The sequence below is a fragment of the Heloderma suspectum genome, chromosome 2 (assembly GCF_057233095.1).
Source record: "Heloderma suspectum isolate Gila_16-S chromosome 2, 16-S_ref, whole genome shotgun sequence".
Classification (NCBI taxonomy): Eukaryota; Metazoa; Chordata; class Lepidosauria; order Squamata; family Helodermatidae; genus Heloderma; species Heloderma suspectum.
The window spans coordinates 316,562,858-316,588,144 of NC_139459.1; the positions used below are offsets into that span (position 1 = coordinate 316,562,858).

At 43.2% G+C, this 25,287-nt stretch overlaps 1 protein-coding gene across 7 annotated transcripts; it reads right to left on the reverse strand.

Moving 5' to 3' along the window:
• Positions 1–1,574: 1,574 nt before the first annotated feature.
• Positions 1,575–12,102, reverse strand: TRNT1 (tRNA nucleotidyl transferase 1). 7 transcript variants are annotated; one of them, XM_084840342.1, is made up of 8 exons: positions 11,773–12,102; positions 9,410–9,569; positions 7,897–8,090; positions 6,512–6,650; positions 5,311–5,437; positions 4,814–5,007; positions 3,680–3,933; positions 1,575–1,980 (listed from the first exon to the last, which is right to left on the reverse strand). In XM_084840342.1, exons 2-8 carry the CDS (start codon positions 9,567–9,569, stop codon positions 1,735–1,737), a joined length of 1,314 nt encoding a protein of 437 aa, XP_084696468.1. In that variant the 5' UTR covers positions 11,773–12,102; the 3' UTR covers positions 1,575–1,734. The 7 variants fall into 7 exon arrangements, with proteins under 7 accessions (XP_084696468.1, XP_084696467.1, XP_084696465.1 ...); XM_084840341.1 differs by lacking the exon at positions 11,773–12,102 and adding an exon at positions 11,340–11,521 and having other exon boundaries at positions 9,410–9,510; XM_084840339.1 differs by lacking the exon at positions 11,773–12,102 and adding an exon at positions 11,340–11,521 and having other exon boundaries at positions 9,476–9,569.
• Between the last annotated feature and the right edge of the window lie 13,185 nt (positions 12,103–25,287).

Genomic DNA, 25,287 nt, shown 5'->3' on the forward strand with positions numbered 1-25,287 from the left:
GAGCCCAGGGGAAAACCTCAAACAGGGTTTGAGGACAAGAGGAGTAGGGTGCTACTGGGAAGAAAGGAAGAGACAGCAGATGAGCTGTATATACAGAGACAAAGCCAGAATTCAAGAGGGACTGGAGTTAGGAGGCACTTGAATGCCACAGGTTGGTTTAGGACGCCATCCTATCCATGTTTAGCCAGAATAAAGTTGTGGAACTCCCAGCATTCCCCAGCCAGCCATGGCTGAAGTCTCCAGCTCAACAGAGATATTAATATAGTGGTATCAGCCTTTTACTCAAAAGCTTGTTTTGGAATGAAATATGAAGCGCTTAATCATTAGGAACTTTGGGTTAAATGTAGCTCATTTGAGAATCAGTAAAATGCCAATTTCTTTTGATAATCAGTTCAGTGCAGAATCTTTCTAGATCAGAGGCTGCATTCTTATATGCACTTCCCCAAGAGTAAGTCCCATTGAAGCCAATGGAACTTACTTCTGAGTAGATATGCACAGGGCTGCAGTATTAGCATCCCTTAAGAGGTTTACTTTGCCAAGCTAAACTCAAAGCATAAAAAGGCTTTTCTTTGGAACTTGATCCCCACAATCAAATAGAGTGAGTAATTCCATGTCTTGAATGTAACACTGTGAAGGGACTGAACTCTCCCCCTTTTTTTTTGGAATACAGGTAGGTGCGTGCCATGTATGTGTGAGGTAATTTCAGCCAAAAAGTTTAGAATAATTAGTTTCCGCCAAAAGGTTTAAAATAGTTCAGAGGTCAAAAACTTAATTAAAATATATTGGTCAGGAAGTTTTGCTCAATAACCAGGGAAGTATGAAGCTCAACAAAAGTACAGAGGAAAACAAGTTTTTACACAAGAAACAAATGCAGCTTGAAGAAATGAATAAGACAACTATCCTGACTGGCTGGAGTTAGGAAGAGAGAAAAAATTAATTTCAGAAGATAAAAGCAAAAGGCAGGTAGGCAAAGAGAAGAGAGAAGCAAGAGAGAAAACAAGGAAGGAAAGAAGGCCAGAGTCCTAGAGGAAAGAGTCAGATCTGCTGGAACTGGAGAACTGGTTGAGAGAGTTGGACCAATGACAGTAAAGTATTTCCTAGCTAAGAGGACGAAGATAAAACAGGAGCAGCCTGGTAAATTAGCTGGATGCAGTTATCTCTGGTTATTTTATGACCCTGTTGCCAATACGTACGTGTGTGTCCAGATTTTAAAACTTTTTATTTTTTTCATTAAAATCTAAACTCTTGTTGTTTGAAACTCTGTGGTCTCTTTTTTGTGGGGAGAGGTTTTACCCAACTAACCTCTGCACTACCTAAAGTAGATACCCAAGACCTAGAGAGTTTTGAGGCTGGTTTGGTGGAGGCAGCCAGAGAAGTAAAGTTTTCTCTCTGGCGGCAGCAGAATAAGCCAAAGGGAGGGCAGGGCAAAAAGGAGTGTGGCCAAGGGAGGGCAGGGCAAAAACACTATTTTGCCTGTTTTCACTTCCACTCACAACCCATGACAAATAACATCTCCTTAATAGTTCAGTAAAAATATAGAAATATAATCATACATAATTACAAAGGCACAAAGTCGCTTGCAAAACATTTTAAGTTTTAATTGTAAAATAAAAAAAACACCAAACAAAATATTCAGATGGTTCTGACAATCCTTGAAACCAAAATGCCATCTTGAGTAAGAGGAACAGTAAAATATTTACACATGTCGTTTGATACAATTTTGTTACATTTCTTTTATACCTTCACATAGCTTAGGAGTTCTTCCTTATCCATTCGGTAGCCACTCTTTTTCCACTGGTCCCGCAACTGCTGTAAGATTATCCCAATTTCTTTCCCAGATGAAATTCCCATTTTCCTGATGTCATGGCCACTTATAGGAAAAGTAGGGACAGACCACTGTTGCATTTCTTTCAGAAGATGTTCCTCCCCTTGGTACTTCAGAAGCTCACGGATTCTGGATGTTGCATCGGCCTCCCTTGACTTTACAAAAGCACATAAAAACATGAGACCTGAACCTGAGACATCCACAGTAATGCTTACTTAACAGCCACCAACTGCAAACACACAACTTCATAAACCACATGAATCAAAAGCCTTCCTGAAAGTGCATGCATGATTGGCTCCACTTCCTTAGTATGGTAGACAAGCCAATGTTTTTTTCCCCCAGTGTTTCAGTTTCAATGTTTTCGACCAAAGGTCAAAAAGGGAAAGAGCAAGTTAAACATGGCTAAAGTAGTTTGAAGTCATTAAAAGCGTATTTCAGAAGGGTATTCTTGCTTCCAACAACTTGCAATAAAGCTTGGGGCCATAACTGCATGGCTTAGGCACTGAGTAATTGTCACTTGTGAGGTACTAAAAGCCTATTCCTAAATATGTTGACTTACTGGTTCAGTCCCAATGCATTTGATGGGATTTGTTTCCTACTAAGAATGTTTAGGATTACAGCTTTAGGGCACAATCCTATGCATCTTTAGACAGAAAAAAGTCCTACAACTCCCATGCTGGCTGGGGAATGCTGGGAATTGTAGGAGTTTTTTCTGTCTAAACATGCAGAGGATTGTGACCTTGATTTATTTTTTGGAGCAGCTACTTTAGGCACAACAAGGCTACTATGAAAACATTTTTAGACTGCTGAATTTCTAACTCTCCACAATATTTACTCAATGTATAACACTGTGCTTTGTAAAATTACATCATGGAAAGTTCATGGAAGGAAATGTTCCCAATGCACTCCTCGCACCCATGGCCAAAAAAGGCGTCAGGGAGTTCTCCTGAACAACAAAAGAGGGGACAGGAAAACTGTCCTTCCGTGAACTTCCTTAAGGCTGTAATCCTGTACCCACTTACCTGGGAGTAAGTGCCACTAAACTGAATGAGGCTGACTTCTGAATAGACATGTGTAGGATTGCACTGTAAGTTAAATTATCTTAGGCTCCAAGCCCAATTTTGGGCTATTCCCCCTTTCCCCAGCAGTCACTGAGTTATGGCAGCCCTGATCTATATATGACTTTTCAAGCTGCAAGTAAGACCCACTCTTCAGGACAAGTGAAGTGAACAAATAGCTCTTCTTGGTGCATGGTCATATGGGAAGACACAGAGAAGGAATATAGAACTGCCACTCTTCTTTCTTAGTCAGTGATGTTTCAATATGGGTGAAAAATATGGGCACCTTCAGTACCACAATTCAGATGGTAGTAAAGCCTGAATGGGTAACAAGAGGTGGATGAACTAGAATCCACTCTGTCATTTGAGAAGGAGGTTCCCATTTCCTCACCCACTTCTTCCAAACCTCTAGACCAGGGCTGGGCAACTTGTGGCCATATGCTGCCAACCCCTGCTGTAAGCTTATCATTCTGGAGAGAGAATGATGGGACAGACAGCTAGGAGCAGGTGTAATAACAAGCTGAACAAGAGTTGGGAATTATCTAGAGGTGTGAAGGCTTGGGAAAAAACTGGGGGGAAAAAAGGAACATTTAGGGGGAAAACCTGTTTCATCCACATTTTCCAAAAAGCCCTAGAAAAAATGACAGAGAAGCGCATTCACATTTTTCTGGGTTTCCCCCCATTTCTTTTGGGTTTTTTCCAGGCCTTCACATCTCTAGAATAATCAAGAAAAGCCTCTGATGGAATAATCATGTAAAAGATTTAGTATGAAATAGTGATGCAAAACAGCACTTACATCTATAATGAAGTCTTGATACGGTTTAAGTGGTTCTGCAGTATCGGTTGCTTTGACCAAGTCTCTCCTATGTTTCAGTAGAAAGAGCCCAAGGTTTTTCTCATCTTTTGAAATTTTCAGCCTTAAATCCAGTTTCGTGATGTCATCTGGAACCTTTAACAGTGATGTTAGAACGGTCATTGGTTTTGGAAAGAGATTCTGAACATTTTTACAGACTGTGTCAAATTCCTGTAAGCTCCCATTAATAGGCAATCCTGAGGGACACACACAAAAAAAAAGAACATGAGAACAGTGTAACCAAGAAAACAAAAAGCTATCGGAAAACATACTCTATTGAGTAATTCGACCTTCCTCAGCCAGGTGCTCTCCAGATGTTTTGGACTTCAACTTCCATGAGCCCCAGTCAGCATGCCCAGTGGTCAGGAGTTCTGGGAGTTGTAGTCCAAAATATCTGGAGGGCACCAAGCTGAGGAAGGCTGAACAAACTAAACTTACTTACAATGTTGCATTTACTGTGAGCTGCTGAGCAAGCAACACACCTAAATGGGCCACAGTAGGAGTGGAACATGAGGGCAAAACCACAAGTGGTCATCTCGCACCAGTGCTGGAATCAGAGCTCCTGCTGGTACTATCCCACCAGTGCTGTCCTGCAACCAATATGGAGCAGAGCTATCCACGCAAGGGGGTTGGCTTACTTCTAGCAGGAAGGCTACCCCTCTACGCCAGCGGGCAAGGCTAGAACCAATGGGTGGAAATAACTGGGAAACAGATTTCAGCAAAACATTAGGAGAAATTGTGAGACCTGTTCAGCAGTGGAACAAGGCTGGATGTGCTGTATGTAGACACTACATACACCACATCCAGCGGTGCTGTATGTAGACGCTCTCAGTGCATCACAGAGCCTGCAGTGCAAAGGGGTTGGACTAGATGATCTTCAAGATCCCTTCCAATTCTATGATTCTATTATTATCTTAGAGCAGCAAAACCTCTTTCAGAATAGTTAATGGTATACAACCATTTCCCAAAGGATGCAGATATTCACTGTAAAATGTGCCACTAGAATAACACTGTTCTTTATAACTAATGTTATGGTTGGCAGAAGAATTAAGGCTATGTAAAGTCATTGCACTTTACCTATATAACCAGCCACCTCAAGTTCATACATTAGGCGAATGAGATGATTAACATGCTGCCCAATGAGAATTTTCTTCAACTCCAGCCAAATCCTTTCGCCTGATATGCCAGCCAAACCTTTGGCATTTTCTTTGATGGCTTTAAGAGTTTTGGATTCATGGTCACCAGGCTTTTCTGCTATCTTCCCATAAAATCTAGGAGGGGAAAATACTCCATTAGTACCTAGATCAAATCTGCTCTCTTTGTAAATGTCGAGTTGCAACTGTACTGTGTAATACGGACTGCCTTCATTTTGAAAGCACAGATCTTGATATGCAAGTGCCACAAATGGTAACCTGAACAACACAGGAAGAGAGCTCTGTGGGTTATGTCCTGGTGCACTGCATCCATGTCTGCACATCACTGGGGGGGAGTGAATAGCTATACTGAACTATATGGCAATCTGTCCATGTGGTGTCAGATCTTGCCCTTATCATTTAGAAATACAAGACTACTACCTGAAGTATCGTAGAATTCGTAAGTAATCCTCTTGTATTCTCTGGTTTGCATGTCCTACAAATCTGATTTTGTTGTTTTTTAAATCGGCATAGCCATTGAAATAATCATAAAGTGTGCCATCCAAGCCTATAAAGCAAATAAAGACACTTCAACAAATCACCTAGAACTTCATTAAAAAGGGTCCTTTCTAATGCCACATTTATCTTTAGCATTTGAACAAGGCAAGTGTAAATCCAATATCCATTCTGCTAATTGCTCTTCTGGTAGCATGCACTTTGTAAGTTATAAGCAGATCTTCATTCTACTTTCTACATGGTAACTATTGATGGCAAGAACATTTCTAAACACACGAATTTTCCTACACTTCTCACATCTGGTACTGTCAAAGTAAACATTGTCTGTAGCAACCAAATTTGTGTTTCCATGAATTTTCATTAGGCAGGAAAACATATTCCCACCTTCCCCAAATGTAATTATTTCAAGTGGCGAGACTTTTCCTGAGCACAAGAAAACCAGAGGAAAAGGACATGAACAAGGTCAGTCAAGAGGATCTTGCACAATGCAAAAGTTGGTTGTAGTCTCTTGTATTGTATCAGTTGGTAAGGGCTGAAGACAGTGAACAGCCATAATAGGAGGGGGTCACATTGAATTTTGTGAGTGTTCTAGCAACTGCCCACAGCTTCCTAAAGGAACAGCTAGAGTCTTTAGCTTTGCTTTTATTCAATATTTTGATACTGGATAGGACGCCAGAATGAACTATCATGGTCACATAAAAACCAAATAACCTACCCAAACATAAAAACAATCCCATATACGAATAGTGAACTCACTCTCCAAGTGCTGATTCTTATGGAGACAAAATGGCACCCTCCACACACAAGAGGAAGTATCAGCAGGCTTGGGGAACTCTCAGACTCACAGCAAAGGTTTTCTAAAAAAAACCCATCAGAACCCCTCCCCACACACACAAACAATATGTGGGAATATTTTTATTCCACTTTTCCTCCAGGGAACCCAAAGCTGCTGCATATATGTGGGTCCCAGGAGGTCTCCTATCCATGCACTAACCAGACACCACCTCCAGGAACTAGTGTTGAAGATGAGCATGGAGGAACGCCCAGGGGAAGCAGTGATTTGGACAGGCAGAATTCAAACCAGAACTACTGTACTGTTTTGGGGCGAGGGAGGGGGGAATGTTACCTAAGAACATAGAATTGATTGTGAGATCCCTCCTCTCAGCATCTTTTTCCCAGTCAGTTGTGAATTCCACTTCTGCATGTCTCCCATCGGTAACCAGATCAATTCTAAGCGTGGTAATTTCAAAGTTCTGTTCATGGAGCTGTAACAGATTTTTTAAAAGTCTTAATTTACCTTTTGGATAATAGCATCCCTTCCCATATGGGGAGAAACTAAATTATTTGTAAGCCACGTTCAACTGCAAGGGGGGGGGGGAATAAATAAAAAATACATGAATATCATATATAAAAGCCATTTTCTTCAGGGAGGCACTCTCTGGCCTGTTTCTTCCTTTAACAAGGGGGAACCACCCTATATACAGAGCCCACATGAAGACTTCCCCACACTGATATTATTCCTGGTCTCCATTTAAACCCTTGCTTTCTCAATGACCATTTTTCATAAACCTTTGCCTCCTCCATCCATTCATTTTGTTGGTCCCCATTTTGTAACCCATTTTCCATTCTTCTCTGCCTCCCCCCCTCCCTTTAGCTTCCCTGCCTCCTGGGTGAGTGGGGCTCCCTTCCCACTCACCACTCCAGCGCTCAGTATTCCTACACCTATGTTATTTTCAACCAACATTACGTCCTGTCTCTAGGTGACAGGTGGCCAACCTTTTCGGCAGCTGCACACAGTCATGTCAAAACTATATACTGCGATGTGTGCCATGGTATAAATGCAGTCACCCTGTGCTTGCTGCAAAAGACCCTAGGCCTTTGTGGCAAGCAGCAGGCAGCATGGCACTGGAGATGCAAGCAGGAATGTATAGCCAACTCGAGTGCGCAGCCAGGCCCACAGGTCTAGCCTCGCTTTTGTCCTGTCTGCCACAAATTACTGCTGCACAATGTTTACGGTACGTGCACTGCAGCTTGACTACCCTGCTATAGGCCAGGGCTAGGCAACCTGGTGTCCTTCAGGTGTTTGGGGATACAACCCCCAGAAACCCTGACCATTGGCCATGCTGGCTGAGGCTTATGGATTTGTAGTCCAAAACATCTGGCGGGCACCTAAGGCTTTTCCAAGATTCTCTCCCCAGTCAAACTAGCTTTTCATTACAAGGGGGCACCTTCACAGAGTCTGCACTATTAAGATTCTATATGCTGATCCTCAGTCCTTCTCTTTCCTATTAGAATATTCATGATAATTTTGTGACATTACAGTGCATCAGCTAGTGGCAGGAGAAAACGGGGAAGGGGGCTCACAGGCAAGAGGCAATGTTCAGCTTCTTATAGTTATGGAGAGAATTAAAAAGTAAATACGTATGTATATATTTTGGTAAAAGGGGTGCATATAGAGGAAAGGCTGCTTCCCAGCATATTTTTTCCAGGTACTTGGAGTTTAAAAGTTACCCTGGCAGTGATGGTTCCATGTTTTTCTCCTCTGTTGTTGATCATACGGATGCCTGCAGCCTGGAACATTTCCTTCATCTGAGTAGGGGTCGCAGTGGTGGCAAAGTCGACATCTTGAGGTTTCATTCCATTGATCAAGTCCCTTACAGCACCTCCTGCTATTCTTAGTTCATAATTGGCTTTGTCAAATAATTCTGGGAGTGGGGGCAGAGGGGAGAATAAGTGATCATAGGAAAAATGTAAAATTCTTGTGAGTAATAACTGTCTCTCCTTTTGCACTTGTTCAGTCCCACTAAAGTTTTTACTGTAAGCTTGTTTTATTTTAATTGGCAATCTTGGTTTTTATGGATGTTTAAAAAAATTGTATCCAGTTTGTTTGTTTTTTTTCTCATATGCCACCTTGAGAAGGTTCCATCCTTTTAAGGTGGCCTATGAATAACTTTAGATAGAGATAAATGTCCCACTTCTTTTGATGGTGCTTACTTCAAAGTAAATCTCATAGGATGGGAGTTTAAAATTAAACATGCACGGATCCCAAGACTGCTTATTGCTTGGTAAGTTTTGGCATTATTAAGGCAGCTAAATGCCTAATTTACCAGAGACAACCAAATTTTAAAATAAAGCATTTCATGCAATTGCATGTCTGAGTGGACAAAAGCTCACATACTTCTAAACATCTTTCCTGGTTTATCTACCGGAGCGAAGGCCATGAAACCTTGAGTTCCACTGAGATCGAATGAGCCTTGCCTTCATGAAATGCATTTAGGCTTGGGATTTTACAGCAGCACATATGTCATCCTTCAGACTTAGCACACTGATGTTTCTTTTGGAAACATACATGTATATTCCTTCCAAGCTAACAAAATACTATTAGTATATAAAGCAATTATCTTTCAGGTGAGACTAACAGAATCAAATCTGACTTTCCAAGTGAAAAGCTATTCAGTAATTTGATGAAGTCAGTAAAACTGGCCTTCCTGAACAACAATTGAAACAGATATAAAATAATCAAAATCCTTGAAGTCTCAATTCTACTTTCACAGATGATTCTGGGGGAAATGTATGTTTCTTTGCACTCAGCTGGAAAAAGTTACATTGGAGAAGGTGCATCACACAGGAAGTTGCTTCAAAGGCCTAAATAAAGTCAGATAACCTGGATGTGTTTGCACCTCCTCTCTCAAACAGGAATAGTTTACTTCAGCAGTAAAGGCCTTTTGTTTGTATTGACCACGCTGCCAATGCAGTGGGGAGTAAACTACTCCAGTTTACTTTGATGCATCCTCCATTAACCAAGATGAAGTATTTTACTGCTGAAGTCACTACTGGAGTAAAGTACTGCTGTTGTGAGATGACGGTGAGTGCAAACACACCCTCTGACCTCCAAAACCCATCTCAGCAAGAATACAAGTACTTTCAAGTTCTTGTTAACGTTCACTGCCACTCTTATTGGGCGTTTTCTGCACTCTGCTGCCAGTTCAGTCCTAAACCATCTCAGAAAATGAAGCACCCGCACCTGCAACGCTCTTCAGTCCTGGTGTGAAGAGAGACTGGAATTCGGAAGACTCTAGCTTCATCATACCTAAATGTCGCCACAGGATTTTAAATCCTGCTCTGCTGCAGGGGAAGAGAGGAAGACCTGCCTTACAGCTCAGAAAGAACAGTTGACTCCACATCTAAAGAAAAGGATAGAAGTGAATAAGTGGCCAATGATTTCTCTAGTCTTGAATGAGACAAATTACTGAAACCCTCATCTCTCTAGTCCACAGCATTCTCTAACCTGTAACCCTCTAGATGTGTTGGACTACTCCCACCACCGCTAGGAGGCTGAGAAATATATCATTGGTAGACAATACACACACACACACACACACACACACAAGTTGAAGATCACTATATGATACATTAAGTTAACAAGGTGATCACTAAAGATAAACAAAATATAGGAAGAACTATTATGCTAGTCTAGACGTTACACACAGATACAATACAAATCTGGTGTAGCATAGGGGGAAAGATCAGGAAGTCCCTGGTTCAAATCATGCTTCAATCACAGTGACCATCGGTAAGCCGCTCCCTCTCAGTCTCAATCCCCCCGCTGCCATCTGCAATATTTTGTTGTTTATTCGGTCGGTCGCTTCCAACTCTTCGTGACTTCATGGACCAGCCCACGCCAGAGCTTCCTGCCGGCCGTCACCACCTCCAGCTCCATCAAAATACTGACCTTACAACTAGATAATGCATGTGAATCACTTTGAGCATTTGTAAGCCCAAGAGAAATATTTATTTAATATTCAAACCAAGATTTGCATGAAAACATTCTAGTCAACTATCTGCAAATCAATCCTACTGTTAAAATAAGATATAGCCTTCAACCAGCTACAAAGAAGGCACACTGTAACCAGGGTGGGAGGTGCTATAGACTGATGTAAGAGCATGCATGTGCTTTGCACTTAGATTCCACCTTTCCCACCTTTTTTCCTCTTGCAAGGAACCCAAGGCAGCTTACAAGGCCTCCTCCTTTCCGTTTTATCCTCACAACAACCCTCTGAGTTAGGTTACGCTGAGAGTTGGTGACTAGTTCAAAGTTATCCCAGGGAGGTTCACAGCTAAGTGGGGACTAGAACCCAGGTCTCCGGAGTTCCAGTCCAACACTCAAATCACTACACCACACTGGCTTTCCCCAAATCCCAAATTAAGGGCACAACGCTATCCATGGTGAGGCAGAAAACAATCCTACAACTCCCAGCATGCCCAGTCATGGCTGGCTGAGGAATGCTGGGGGCTTTTTTCTTTCTAAACATTCATAGGATTGCCCCCTAAAGAGATTCCAGATAGCACAGCTGGGAAACAGCGTTGCCAGAGACCAGGACTGTGCCGGGGAACCGTGCTCGACCCCAGGTTAGTCAAGCTGGTGCCCTCCAGATGCTTTCGACTACAACTTCTATAGGCCCCAGGCAGCATGGCGAACGCCCAGGAATTATGGGAGCTGTAGTCCCCTGGACTGCAAGGTCAAATCAGTCAATCCTAAAGGAAACCAACCCTGAGTGCTCATTGGAAGGACAGATACTGAAGCTGAAGCTCCAATATTTTGGCCACCTAATGCGAAGAGAAAACTCCCTGGAAAGGACCCTGATGCTGGGAAAGACTGAAGGCAAAAGGAGAAGGGACGGCAGAGGATGAGATGGCTAGATAGCATCACCGACGCAATGAATATGGACTCTCTCTCTCCGGGAGAGAGCGGAGGAGAGGAAGGCCCGGCGTGCTGTGGTCCACGGGGTCACGAAGAGTCGGACACGACTGAACAACAGTCCAAACCATCTGGAGGGCACCAGCTTGCCTATCCGATCTACTGACCCGGCTCAGGCACGGTTCAGGCAGCTCCGCAGCCGCAAAGGTTGGGCAGGGCTGGGGCACGAGGACCGGGGCGGGAATGCAGCGCCGACCTAGGCGGGCGCGGGCTCGGCCGGTGCCATTTCCCCCACAAGCCCGGCGAGACGAGGGCGCGCGCGCGGCGCCTGCAAAAGCGGGGCCGCCGCCCCCCTCGCCCAGGCACTCGCTGCTGGTTCTGTCGGCCGGCCGGCGCCTCCCGTCGCCACAGGCAGCTCGGAGCAGCGCGACGGGCGAGGAGGAGGAAGAGGAAGCAAGGCCGGAAGTCCCGCCCCGCCCCGCCCCGCCCCGGAGGCGGCCTGTGCGGGTGGGCGCGGCAGAGGCGGCGGCGGCGGAGTTCCGCCCACACGTTCCTCGTCTCGCCGTGCTGAGGGGCGGCGCTTCGAGGCGGAGCCGCCCTGGTGGGCTTCTCTGGCGCCGTCGGAAGGTTGACCCGGGTCGGGCTTCCCCTCGCCCCTCCCGACACGCGCGCTAGATATTGTTACTCGCCCCAGCGACGTCCCCGAATCTGCGTTCAGCTCGGTCGAAGGCGGCGGCGCCTCATTCTGTGGGGCTGCTTGGCAAAGAGCTTGCCGGGATCACCTGCGTGGCTTAGGGGAAGTGAATCGCCCCAGCAGGACCAGGGCGCCTGTAGCGCGCGTCTCGGTCATGGGAGAAGAGCCCGTGTCCAGCTCCGGGCCCGGGGAGGCCCAAGACCTTCTGCCGCACCGGGCTGGCGGTTGAGCCTTCCTTCAGCGTCCCCCGTGCACCTCGCGGCAGCAGGCTGGCTTGGGAAGCGCATGGCCGGCTGCGTGGCAGCAGGCGGGTCTTTCCTCCCGTGACGCGGCGCTGCCTCCCAGCACCTGGCGCCTGAGGCGCCTGCTTCGCTCTGCCTCATGGTAGGGCCAGCCCTGTGTAGGATATTGGCTTTCTGAAGTTAAAATCCATGACTTGAGGGCTGACAGAAAGGTGCGTGTGTGTGTTATAAAAGGCTGAGGCGCTCTACGTTTGTTATCTTGGGGTGTGTGAGAGAGAGGTAATGCAGAATGAACGAGACTGAACTAGATTATGGGATGTGCCGAATGAACTAGACTGAAATGCTTGAATTCTAAACTGGGTGGTGTCGCTTCTTACTGCGATAGGCTGTTGTTGTTGTTGTTTTAATGCTCCCAGACTAAAAACAGACAAACCCCGTCCTTGATGTAGTAAACCAGCTTATCAATAAGGGTTGAAGGAGGGGTAGACCGAAGTCTAGGGAAGGAGACATTGCCATTCCAAATTAATTATAGGTAGGATTGTAGCTCTTTAATGAAGTATTACTTTACACATGGGGGAAAAATCAGGAAATGCTTTAAACTGGGACAATACTGGCAAATCTTGGGATAAACTTGAAGTTGCAACTGCTTGTCGCATCAGTGCCAGATCATGCAAAAAACCAAAATAAACAAAATTCCTTGCGGATCTTTTACCAAAATCTGTCTCTGTTGTGTCCTACAAACAAAAAACACTGCAATCCTATGCATGCTTAGACAGAAAAAAAAAAGCCCTACAACTCCCAGCACGCTCCAGCTTCATTAGTTTTCTCTGTCTAAATATACATAAGGTTGTACCCTAAGAGAGCAATCCTGTGGTCCCTGGGTGAGAGTCCCAGGGACCCTTTGGGAGCAATCCTATGACAGCGATTAGTGGCCATTGGATATCTCGTTTTCCAGGAACCGACCTCGGAGAACCGACCTCCTGTGACTTCCGCTCTGCCTCTGAGGCAGTGCGGAACAGCCCCGACTTCTGCACTCACAAGAGGAGTGTAGAGTGGCCAAAAAGGGGCATTCCGGGGCGGGGAGGGCGGAAATGACTGTATGACACTTCCAATGTGTCGTACAGCAGCCTCCTCACCTGCTCAGCCCTCCTGCGGTTAGACAGCCGCAATCAGCCATCTAGCCAAAAATGCAGGACAGGGGAAGCGCTGAGGGAACAATCCCCGCCATGCTTCTCCTGCCATGCATTGGATAGACAGTCACCACCAAGTTTGGAGGCGGCCACCTATCTGAATAGGACTGCGCCTTTAGTGTTGCTCAGAAAAACCTTTCCAAGGTTAGAGACAGCGCACCAACCTTGGAAGGGGGAGTCAGAGATCTGATTCCCCCCCCCCCCGCACATCCGGCATGGAAAGAATTGTGCCAGCTGCCCTCCGAGATTGGAAAAGCAACCTCAGAGGAGGAGGAAAGGGAGTGTTTCGGTGGGCAGGGAGGGGGAGAGACCAGAGGGGCCAGGATATAATTTATCCTGCGCCTCCTCCAGCCTCCTTCCCTCTCTCTCCAAAGTGACCTTGCTAGACCAGCTGAAAAGACCATCTAGCAAAAATTGCCAAAGACGGAGGATGGGAAGGTGAAGATTGCTTCTACCATTCCTCCCACCCCATTGGCTTCAGCCCAGCAGGGCACAGGAATCTTAGAATCCTCTGAGCTCGGAGGCTTCCGAGCAGTGAGGGCGCAATTGATAGCATTATGCTCTAAGTTAATTTGATAAAATTGTGTGTCTGCAGCAGAGACGATAGGTAAATTGGACTAAAGAATGTAAATTCACAAAATAGATATTGCATAACATGGAACCTTCAATGTCTCTAACAGCATAACCCTATGCATGTCTATTCAGAAGTAAATCCCATTGAGTTAAACTTATTTCTGGCTAAGTAGGTATAGGATTGCTCCTAAATCTTTTTTTTTCTTTTTTTCTTTTTTACCATTTTGCATCCTTAACCTAAATTGCGCATGTGACTTATGTTTCTAAATCCTCATGCAATGCAAACTGCTGAGTTACAGGCGACTTGCGCTCGTGACTGCTTTGAACTATGTGGCAAATCTGTTGGCCAAATTAGATGTGATTTTAAATGTATTTTTACATTTGAAGTGCATGTTTCTTTACAACGCAAATAGCAGCTAGTGTTCAGCACCATTTGGGGCTTTCTTACCAATGCAGATAGTAGCTTCAAAGGAGCAATTTTCATCAGGACCACAGAAGGGGAGGAAAAAGTTAACACCCCCTTCCCTCTGTGATCCTGATAATTATGAGCATTCACCCCTCCCCATTGTGATTTTCACCCCATTGTGAAAAAACATGGGTGTTACATGGAGATGTTACATGGAGAAAATTTACCATCATGTCTAGTTTGACCCAATGTTTCTCAATTTACCATCTGCAAAATACAAAATCTTTCACCAGGTTCTTATGAGAACAGGCAGAATAGATTGAAGAACAGTTTTACATTGGATGTATTATGATTAATACTGTAATAGCATAATGATAATAAGTTGCATAGCTTTCAATGTATGAAAATAATCCATATTACCAAATTATGCTAATTTCTTAATTTAAAAGAATTGTGAGCTATTTTCTGATTTTGTGGTGCATTTGAAGTTCCTCTCTCAATCTCCTTACACCCCAGTCTGCCATTCTCAGTGTTTTCCAGGCTTTCCTGTTCATTTGCTATGAAGCAGTGCTCTGACTGTAGTGGTCTCCTCTTAGGTTAGAACCACATAGCCAAACCACAAAAATTAATGGCAAGACTCCATGTTGACATTGCTTATAGGAAAGTTTCACCCTATCACAGAAAGCCCCATATGTAAAATTTACAGATCTATATACTAACAGTCACAAGGCCCATTTAAAAAAATCATATATTTCCATTTTATACAGAAATACTGAGGATGAACATAAGAGGTGATGGCATGCACTTCCAAAAGCTGCTTCCAAATTCTGTATCAAGATTTTTACCCATTTCATTGCAACTATGTAGGACAATCAGGCGCATAGAATTCTAGTATTAGTACTGCCATTCCATTAAAAAAAGAGTCAAAACTCAAGCAGACACAATCCCACAGGATCCATAGAACTATGCAAAATACTTTCAAATTTCCCAGTTGTTCTAGAAGGTGGTGTGGAGTAGACATTCATAAATACAAAGAATACCTTGTCTAGACAGTAGACTAGGAGAAATTGGTGGCTTAAATACCAAACCACACTGGGTTTGCATAATCACCAAAGTCTACTGTGGCTTATTTAAGCCACGCTGGGTTGCGGTGCATGCTGGCCGCCCTTTTGAATATTCAAGCCATGGCGGGCAGTTACCATGGCTTATTGTAGTGGGTGAACCCAGAGAGAATGTTTATGCAAGTGTTAAACAACCCTTCGATAACCCATAGGCTGTTTAACCCTCGCATAAGCTACTCTCACCAGGTTTGCATGACACGATAAGCAATGGTGCCTGCCCACTGCAGTTTGAATATTCGAAATGGCCGCTGTCACGTGCCACAACCCACCATGGCTTAAATAAGCCATGGTGGGTGGCAGCAATCATGTGAACTGGCCCACTCTGACCCAGTTTGCATGATCAAACAAGCCACCATGGCTTGTTTTAATCCGTGGCACATGCCGGGTACCATTTCCTTAATTACCCACCTGGGAGTGGCTTGTCATGTCTGAATCCAGGCGGTTATTTGAGGGGGAGAAAACCCTCAAATAACCCATTATGTGATATTAACAATAATATGCCAACATAATATGCTACCCAAACAATCCGTTTTGAAGTGTTGCAACCAGGTTATGAAAGCCTTACATCTAGCTCCGTGTTTCTAGCAAAATTTTGGGCCATTTTCTGTTCTGGACAGCATTTCCCTGCATAGCTTGATGAGCCATTTTTTAAAAATTGGGAGAAATTCAAGAGCAATTTGTAATTCAGCATGGAGAGCTGCAGTTCACAGAGAAAAAGCCAAAAGTCTAACTGAGCAAGGGCAGCAACCCTCTTAGATTTTCCTGCAGGAGCTTTCTGAATTGGAGCTTCATATGGAGCTGAAATCTGAAGGTAATTTTACTCCTAAAAATGGGGCCCTCGGTCAAATTTCAGCTTTGCCGGAAGAAAGAAAAAGTGGGCACAGTGATGGAGTTACATTTCCTGCTCTAAGAGCTCCTAAATATAGCCACTTCTACAGACCTTTTCAGGCATTGCTTATTTCCTTGCTTTCTAAATGCGCACATGTGCTTGTCCCCTACACACCTCAACCAATTAATATTTATCGTAAGATAAAATTTCAATAGAAAGCACACTAGTTTGCATAAATTATTGGATAACAAGTGCAACTTTTCTTATCATGTTTTGTTCTTACATGTCTGTCCTATTTTATCCTTTTGGGGGTACATTCTTTAATGTCCTCTTTTACTTTATTTTTTGGGAGAGATGGTTCTCTTTGCTTTCATTTCCTGGATGCCTTTACACTGTCATGTATTTTTCAGTCAGTGTTACTATATGTTGTTCCTTTTCCTCTCAGCCTTGTTGGTTTTAATGCATTCTTGAGGTGTGTCAGGCTGATCATGGCGCAATTATGGCCTGTTTTTATACTGTCTTTTAACCTTGCCCCTTCAGACATAAAGACAAAACGGACTTATAAAAATAGTCTAGCACAACACTTTCAGTTTATGTAGAATAAAGCAGTCTTCAGCCCCAAGATGTTCTCAGTAGCTTTATAGAATAATTGTATTGTTGCGATGAACGGTCTTTTTTCTCTTCATTATTCTATGTCCAGTTTCTGTAATACAGTAATATTGTCATGGTTGAAAAAATCCTTTATAAATCCACTGTTACAGCTGAATTTTTTGGATGGCTAGTTTGAGCTGCCATTAAATACTGCTCCATAGCTCATCTCCTTCCTCCTCGTTAATTCTTTGTGTTGCTTACCAACTGTTCGTGTTGGCTTCTCCTCTCAGCAACTGCTGTTCATAATTCAATTTTCCAGGAGTTTCAGTGATCACCTAGTCCAGTGATGATGTTCTGTTTCCTGAGCTTTTACAGTGTTTTCAGAGATGAAAATTGTGTATGTATCATGAGAAAAGTGTGGTTCTTGGCACAAGTACTGATGTAGGATGGCTTTATGGAGTTCTGAAAAGAACTGAGGAGCTTGCCTCTCTAAATTATAAATAATCATACATAATTTCTTCCTCTCTCCCAGGTACTGGGCTACTATCTATGTTTAGGCTGCGCGGAGGGGCTGATGCAGGAAGATGTGGAGGCAGGATGGCCATGAAATCAGGGAAACCAAAAGGCACAGAAATTATGGGAGTATCAGCCAGGGATAGCTGGCAACAATCTGGGAGTATTGGAGATCGATTCCAGGAAACATACAAAAAATGTGAAAACATATCCAGAGAGCAATGTAGCAGGATTTTCTAGATTGGAGTCACCTATGGTGGCTTATTTCTCCCACCATGTGTGCTTGTCACATGCCAGGCAGATTTGCATAATTATCCTTGCCGGTGCAGCTTGCCAAGTCCACAACTGGAATTTGAATTCTGTTTTCCATGTTCCAATTCCTATTCCTAACATATAATCCTCTGGCCCACCCTTGCTTTCCAAACCAGATCTATTGAACCTTTGTTTGTGCATATACAAAAAGGTGCAAAAGTTGTGCAAAAAATGTGCAAGGGTTGTTTCCTTTCTCTTATGACCAGACCCAGTGCAGTGCTTCAGCTTGCACAGTTGCACCTGGTTACTCTCACAGTCATAGCTCCCCAACTATGAAATGAATGTTGATATTAATGACTTAAGTCACATGGCTGTTGTGATTATCAAATTAAAACATTTTAATATGTTTTGTCTGTGAAAATACTATAAAATATAAAACATTCTAAACATTTATTACATATTAAAAATCTAGAGCCAGTTAAGCCAATTTCAGGATAGTTGATTTTCAGTTTGGATACAGTGTCTGTATGTTCATCCGTTCCACCGTCTGTAACATGGAAAATGCAAGTATTAAGGATTGTTTTTTTGTGTGTTAATGAAACAGCTAGGGCCATCAGCTTTATACCGAGTCAGATGTTAGTCCATCTAGTTCAGTATTGTCTACGCTGACTAGCAGGAGGACTCCAGGTTTCAGGCAGTGGTCATAGGAACATAGGAAGCTGCCTTATACTGACTGGGTTCGCACCATCATGGAGGGGGAAATAAGCTATGGTGGCTTATTTCTCCTACCATGTGTGCTGGTCACATGCAGGGTGGATATGCATAATTATCCTTGCTGGTGTGGCTTGCCATGTTGTGCGAGCCCAGTGAGGGTGGCTTGTTATCGTTGAACAAGTCACCCAGAACCCATGGATTGTTGTAGGATTCTGGGGCCCACCAAGTCAGACCGTTGGTCCATCTAGCCCAGTATTATCAACACTGACTAGCAGTGTCAGGGTTGCCTCTGAGCATATAGAGTGCCAGAGCAGTTCAGATTCTGAGGAAGAGCTGCAACACATGGGGGAGGAACTTTCCCAAGCTTCAGAGGCACAGCTGGATGGAGAGGCTCTCTCTTCACACTTCCTTGTGAGTGACAGCGAACAGGGGGAGGCAAGGGAAGGACAGCCTGAATTCTTAGACGCAAGGCGCAGACACAAGCAGGAAATCGCAGGGGCTGAACTTAGGCACTCTGCCTGATTGGCTTGGTGTCAACAGCTGCGCCTAGAGGTGTCACGGGAGAGGGGGAGAGTTTCCCCTCCCACCCCTTAAGTTAAGGGAGTTTGCTGCCTTTTCCCAAGTGGAGACCAACTTTTGTAGCTCTGCTTTGAACTCCTTGAAGGCTTTTCCTTTGTAATCTGTGAGTCTAGCAATTTGCATCTATATGCCTCATTAGGGTAAATGGAATTAAAGCCTTGGAAATGCAGCCTCTTGTCTGAGTGTTGATTTTGGCTATTGGAGTTTTCAGCAGGGCAAAAGGGGAATCCTGACAAGCAGTGGCTCTCCAGGGTTTCAGGCAAGAATTATTCTGTCCTACTTGGAGATGATGGGGATCTACAGCCCCTCCCTAAGTCCTTTCCTAGTCTTTCCTGGAGATGCCAAGGATTCACCGTGGGACCTTTTTTATGCAAACCATGTGCTCTACCACTGGAATGCAGCAATTGAAGGATATAACTTGTTCAAAAAGAACAGGAGGAACAGAAAGGGAGGTGGGGTTGCACTATATGTGAAAAATACATACCTCTGCACAGAAATACAGGAGGATGGGCTTGGTAGCCCCATCGAGAGCACCTGGGTTAAAATAAATGGAGCAAAGAATAAAAGGAACATGGTGGTCGGAGTCTACTACCGGCCACCCAATCAAGGATGAGGATGAAACTTTTGAAAAGCAAATCGACAGTGTGTCAAGGAAACATGATGTAGTAGTAATGGGGACTTCAATTTCTCCAATATTTGTTGAAAGACAAATTCTGCAAAACATGGCCCCTCCCAGAAATTCCTGACTTGTGTGGTGGATAACTTCCTCCTACAGAAAGTAGAGGAAGGAATTAGAGGATCGGCTATCCTTGACTTGATCCTAACCAACAGAGATGACTTAGTGGATAAAGTAGCACTTACAGGAACTCTGGGGGAAAGCAACCATGTTATACGTGAGTTCTTGGTTCTAAATGAAGCAAAAGCTGAGTGTTGCCAAATGTGTACCCTGGATTTTAGGAAAACCAATTTTAATAAACTCAGAACAATGATAAGTAAGGTTCTATGGCGAGCGACTCTAATGAGAAAAGGAGTCCAAGATGGGCGGGAGTTTTTAAAAAGGGAAATTCTCAAGGCACAATTACAAACAATTCCAACAAGAAGAAAAGGTGGAAGACAACAGAAGAAGCCAATGTGGCTTCACATAAAGCTTAGAGATGACCTGAAAACAAAAAAGGACATACAGAGGAAGTGGAAGGATGGCCAAGCAACAAAGGAAGAGTACAGGCAGGTAGCACAGAATTGCAGGGATGGTGTCAGGAAGGCTAAAGCTAAGAACGAGCTGAGGTTAACAAGGGATGCTAAAAGCAACAAAAAGGCTTTCTTCAGCTATGTGCATAGTAAAAGAAAGAGGAAAGAAATGGTGGTTCAGCTATTAAATAAAGATGGCAAAATGATAACAGATGGCAAAGAAAAGGCAGAAGTGCTCAATTCCTACTTTGGCTCAATCTTATTCCGAAAGAGGGGCTATGACCCCCCTGGCAAATGTGACCAGGCTGAAGGGGCAGGATTGCAGCTTTAGACTGATAGGCATATGGTCAGGAAACACCTCATTACTTTGAATGGGGTCAAATCTCCAGGGCCAGATGAACTGCATCCTAGAGTAATAAAGGAAGTGGCAGAAGTACTCTCAGAACCACTGTCATCTTTGAGCAATCATGAAGGATGGGTGAAGTGCCAGATGACTGGAGGAGGGCTAATGCATGGGTTTGTCAAGAACAAATCCTGCCAGACTAATCCGATCTCATTTTTTGATCAGGTCACGTCCCTTGTGGACTGTGGGAATGCTGTGGACAGAATATACCTGGACTTCAGAAAAGTTTTCAACAAAGTGCCCCATGATATCCTGATTAGCAAGCTAGCTAGAAGTGGGCTAGATGAAACAACGATCCGGTGGATCCACAGTTGGTTACAGAATCGGACTCAAAGAGTGCTTATCAATGGGATCTTCTCAAAATGGGGAGAGGTAATGAGTGGGGTACTGCAGGGCTCAGTCCTGGGCCCAGTGCTCTTCAACATTTTTATTGATGACTTGGAGGAGGAGGTGCAGGGAATGCTTATCAAATTCATAGATGACACAAAATTGGGCGGGATAGCTAATACTTTGGAAGACAGAAACAAAATTCAAAGTGATCTTGATAGACTGGAGTGCTGGACAGGAAACAAGAGAATGACATTTAATAGGGATAAATGCCAAGTTCTGCACCTAGGAAAAAGAAACCAAATGCAGAGTTACAAGATGGGGGATACTTGGCTCAACAACACTACAAGCAAGACGGATCTGGGAATTGTTGTAGATCACAAGCTGAATGTGAGCCAGCAATATGATGTCGCTGCAAAAAAGGCAAATGCTATTTTGGGCTGCATTCATAGAGGTGTAGCTTCCAAATCACATGAAGTACTAGTTCCCCTCTACTCAGCACTGGTTAAGCTTCATCTGGAGTACTGTGTCCATTTCTGGGCACCACAGTTGAAGAAGGATGCAGACAAACTGCATAGGGTTCAGAGGAGGGCAATAACGATGTTCAGGGGACTGGAAACAAAGCCCTATGAGGAGAGACTGAAAGAACTGGGCATGTTTATCCTTGAGAAGAGAAGACTGAGGGGAGATATGACAGTGCTATTCAAGTACTTGAAACGTTGTCACAGAGAGGAAGGACAGGATCTCCATTATCCCAGAATGCAGGACATGGAATAATGTGCTCAAGTTACAGGAAACCAGATTCCAGCTGAACATCAGGAAAAACTTCATGACTGTTAGAGCAATACGACAATGGAACCAATGACCTAGGAAGGTAGTGGGCTGTCCCACACTGGAGTCATTCAAGATGAGGCTGGGCAGGGATCCACTTGTCAGGGATACTTTGACTTGGATTCCTGCACTGAGCAAGGGGTTGGACTCGATGGTCTTATAGGCCCCTTCCAACCCTACTATTTTATGATTCTGTGAGCTACAGCCTCTCCTTAGGTCATTCCTAGTCTCTCCTGGAGATGCCAAGGATTGAATCCAGGACCTTTTGTATGAAAAGCATGTGCTCTACCAGTGAACTATGGTCTTTACGCTGAGGCATCTCAAGATTCTAATTTTAGATGTTAGAAGTCCCTAGATTCAGACATAGTTCTTTACTGGGGTGTGCAACATACTCCTGCAATTGATGGGAAGCAAGAAGCTCCTGGATTGGTCAGGCTTGATATGAATACCTAGGAGTTTTGCCTTTGTTTCCCACAGAGCAGTATATTCTGTTCTCCAGCTTGCTTGCGTTTCTTTTTTTTAATTCTATTTTTATTTTATTTTTACAAATAAAATAAACAGTACCAACAATATAATCAAAATCTTCAGTTTCCAACATTACAGTATTCTAAAAAAAGAAAAGAAAGGGAGGATAGCAAAAGAAGGAAGAGAAGAAAAAAAGAAAAAAACAGAATTATATTAAACTTCAATAAAGACAAACCAAATATCCAAACAGTCTTCTAGCACAGAAATAGAAGTAAACAATCCATTTCCATTAGCCATAAATTACTACTCAGTTAACACGTATTAATAAACATTAAAAGTTTAACCAGCGTGGAACAGCAAAAACAATAATCCCATAGTGATATTAATAGTGATAATACTAATAAAAAGGGAAAAGAGAAGCTTAAGAGAAAGACAAAAATAGAAACAAATCATTTGTATATTTTAAGTAGTATCATATCTAAAAATAGATTTATATGTGTACTCACACATACGCACACAAATACGCACTTTATTACAATATAACATTAAAAAAAAGGAGAGAGAAGAAAAAAAAATGCAAACATTTATCTTTGGCCTACTGCCTGACCAGTTATCAGCTAAAACCCAAACAACACTTCAAAAGAACAGTATAAATGGCTAAGTTCCAACTTCAGAGGCTGAAAGAGTTGGTTCCCTGAATTTAATTTTAATACCAATTAAAAATGTTTCTGCAGCGTCAGGATCCAAGAATCTCTTCTTCTGATCTTCAAAAAGAACACAAAATGTAGCTGGTTATTTAATATGATATTGCAGGTTAATTTGCTTTGCCAAACTTTTTGCCTTGGCAAATTGCCGCCTTCTGTCAGCAGTTTCTTTAGTATAATCATGAAAGAACATAATCTTGTCATTTGCTTGTCCCCACCGGAGCTCACCTTGTTCTCTCGCCAAACGCATAAGGTAGTTTTTTGTGGAGACTCGTGAAAATTGAACAATAACAGTCCCAGACGTCCCTTTAGTGCCACGCCTTGAACCAGGAACATGATATGCATGCTCAGTATCAGGTAAGAAATCAGATGGCAAAGCAAATAGCTCATGCAAAAATTTATCCATAAATTCCACCATGCCTATATGAGTAGCCACATCTTTAATACCAAGGATATGTAGATTCACTCTGCATTTGAAGGCATCCAGTTGAGAGATTCAAGCAGACAAAACATGGGACACTTTCATGGCTGTTTCATGCGCAACAACCTATTTTTCAAGATCATTAACCTTCACTTCCATCTTTTGAAAAGAGATATTAATTAAATCCACAGCCCTTTGAAGGGCGGTTATTGAGTCCTGAATTGTTTCAAGTTTCTTTGACTGCTCTTGTAGCTGCAAAGACAGTTTTTATCAAAGCAAGCAACTCCTCTTCATTTCCAGCATTTCTAGAAACCTTTGCTGGTGGAGCCATTGGGGGGGTAGGTGGCGTTCTGTCATCCCTTACTTTCCAAAGCACAACAAGCAAGTATAATTGCAGAAACCAGAAAAACAAACTTACATAAATTAAATTACAAGTCCTCAGATATTGCTGGTAGTTTAAGTTCAGAGATGTTGTTTGGAGCCATTTGTCCTTGTGTCTCCTAATTGCTTAGAAATTTCAAACAGTGCAGTGATGACACTCCGACATCTATTCTTACATTTCAGCCCCTATGTTTCTTCACAAAAGGAACTGTTCTTCCAAGTTTTCATCTGGATGGTACTGTAAGCTTCCCCTTTTAATTCCAGGGGAAGATAAAAAGGTTTCTCAACCTTTTCCCTGCTGTTTGAGATAAGCAACCTGCAGAACTCTGCAAGTCACTGCCAGACGCCATGGCTACAACTGGATGTTCCTCTGTTCTACAGCTTTCTTCATGCAATCATGGAGCAGCAGATTAACCTACTAGCATCTATAACCACATCCAGTCTATATTCTGTAGACTCGGTGATTGCAAGAAGAGTTTGTGCACAATCTTGAAAACAAGCAGAGATGAATGTCTCCTATGTGGCCAACCAATATTACCAAGAAAAGAACATATTTTCTAAACACATACCCAAAGTATGCATTTATATAAGAACGTAGGAAGATGCCTTATAGCAGGGGTGGAATTCTAACTCAAGAAGAAACTAGGTCCTCACAGATGGTATGAGGCTACTGCTATCAGTCTGTCATAATCCAGATTAGTAATACAATGTGCAGATTAGTAATACAATTAGTAATACAATCATTCAAGTACTAGAAATATGTGCAGAGTCTCAGTCATATGATCTCATGCACAGACAGGTCACAAAACATTTGGGCGGAATCCAGTGTTGGAAGAGATGGGAGTGTTGTGCGATGGGACTTTCTCCCTCCCTCTTCCCTCCCCACTGCAGTCCCTATGCCCATTCCCCCAATATACCTTGGAACATCCTCCCCAATGGCCATGCTTGCCAGGAATGATGGGAGTTGCAATCCAACACATCTGGAGGACACCAGGTTGCGGAGACAACAGGTTGGAGAGTTCATCATACCAGAACCTCAGCATGACCAACATGGCTAATTAGATGTCACATTACCTTACTACTAAACTGGCAAAGCCTTCACTTGGTTAATATTCCTATTGGGGAGCACTAGTAGTTCTGAGTAACTTCCAGTTCATTTACTTGAAGGCACATTATTCAAACTGTGTATGGAAATGGCGTTCTCTACCTTGATGTGTTTTGCTACCGAAATACAAATAGTAAATTCAAAAGATAGTTTTTCCCATAAACATACATTATTTTGACTTTCTTCTTTCTCTTTGTTATCTTTTAGCATGGCTGAGGAAACAGGCTTAAGTGATTATTACATAACTGTTTGAGTTTGTTTTTAATTAGACTAAAATCAGCTGTGGGGAATAAACAACTAAATTTAGAATAAGAGAAACAGCAAATGTCAGCAGTATAACCAAGCAATCTTTAGAGGCAAAAAGCAAATCTTTGAGCTCTGAGGCTGTTCTATAGTATTATCTGGAGCAAAATTGAATTTGACTTGGCAATCTTTTTGTTTCAAGTGAATTGAATTTGTTTGAAAAATGGCTTGACTGATAAAGCGGAGACACGCAAGTCTTGGTTATCAACAGGAAGTATTCCATACTCATCTGGAAAAAGGAAGTGTGCTACATACTTTTCCACATTGTACCACCAGTGCCTTTGCCAGCCAGGTGGACCCACCGCTTAATCTTGTGCGCCCTGATGTTGTTGCTGAGTCAAGTCCAATCTACCAAGCACTGCTCTTGGTCAG

Excerpts from the sequence above, each read along its gene's own strand:
- TRNT1 (XM_084840342.1), bottom strand. The coding sequence starts at position 9,569 with ATGTGGAGTCAACTGTTCTTTCTGAGCTGTAAGGCAGGTCTTCCTCTC. Across the intron at positions 5,438-6,511 it reads AATCAATTCTATGTTCTTAG|GCTTGGATGGCACACTTTAT; the intron begins GTAACATTCCCC and ends TTTGCTTTATAG. Across the intron at positions 5,008-5,310 it reads CGAATTCTACGATACTTCAG|ATTTTATGGGAAGATAGCAG; the intron begins GTAGTAGTCTTG and ends TTCCCCTCCTAG.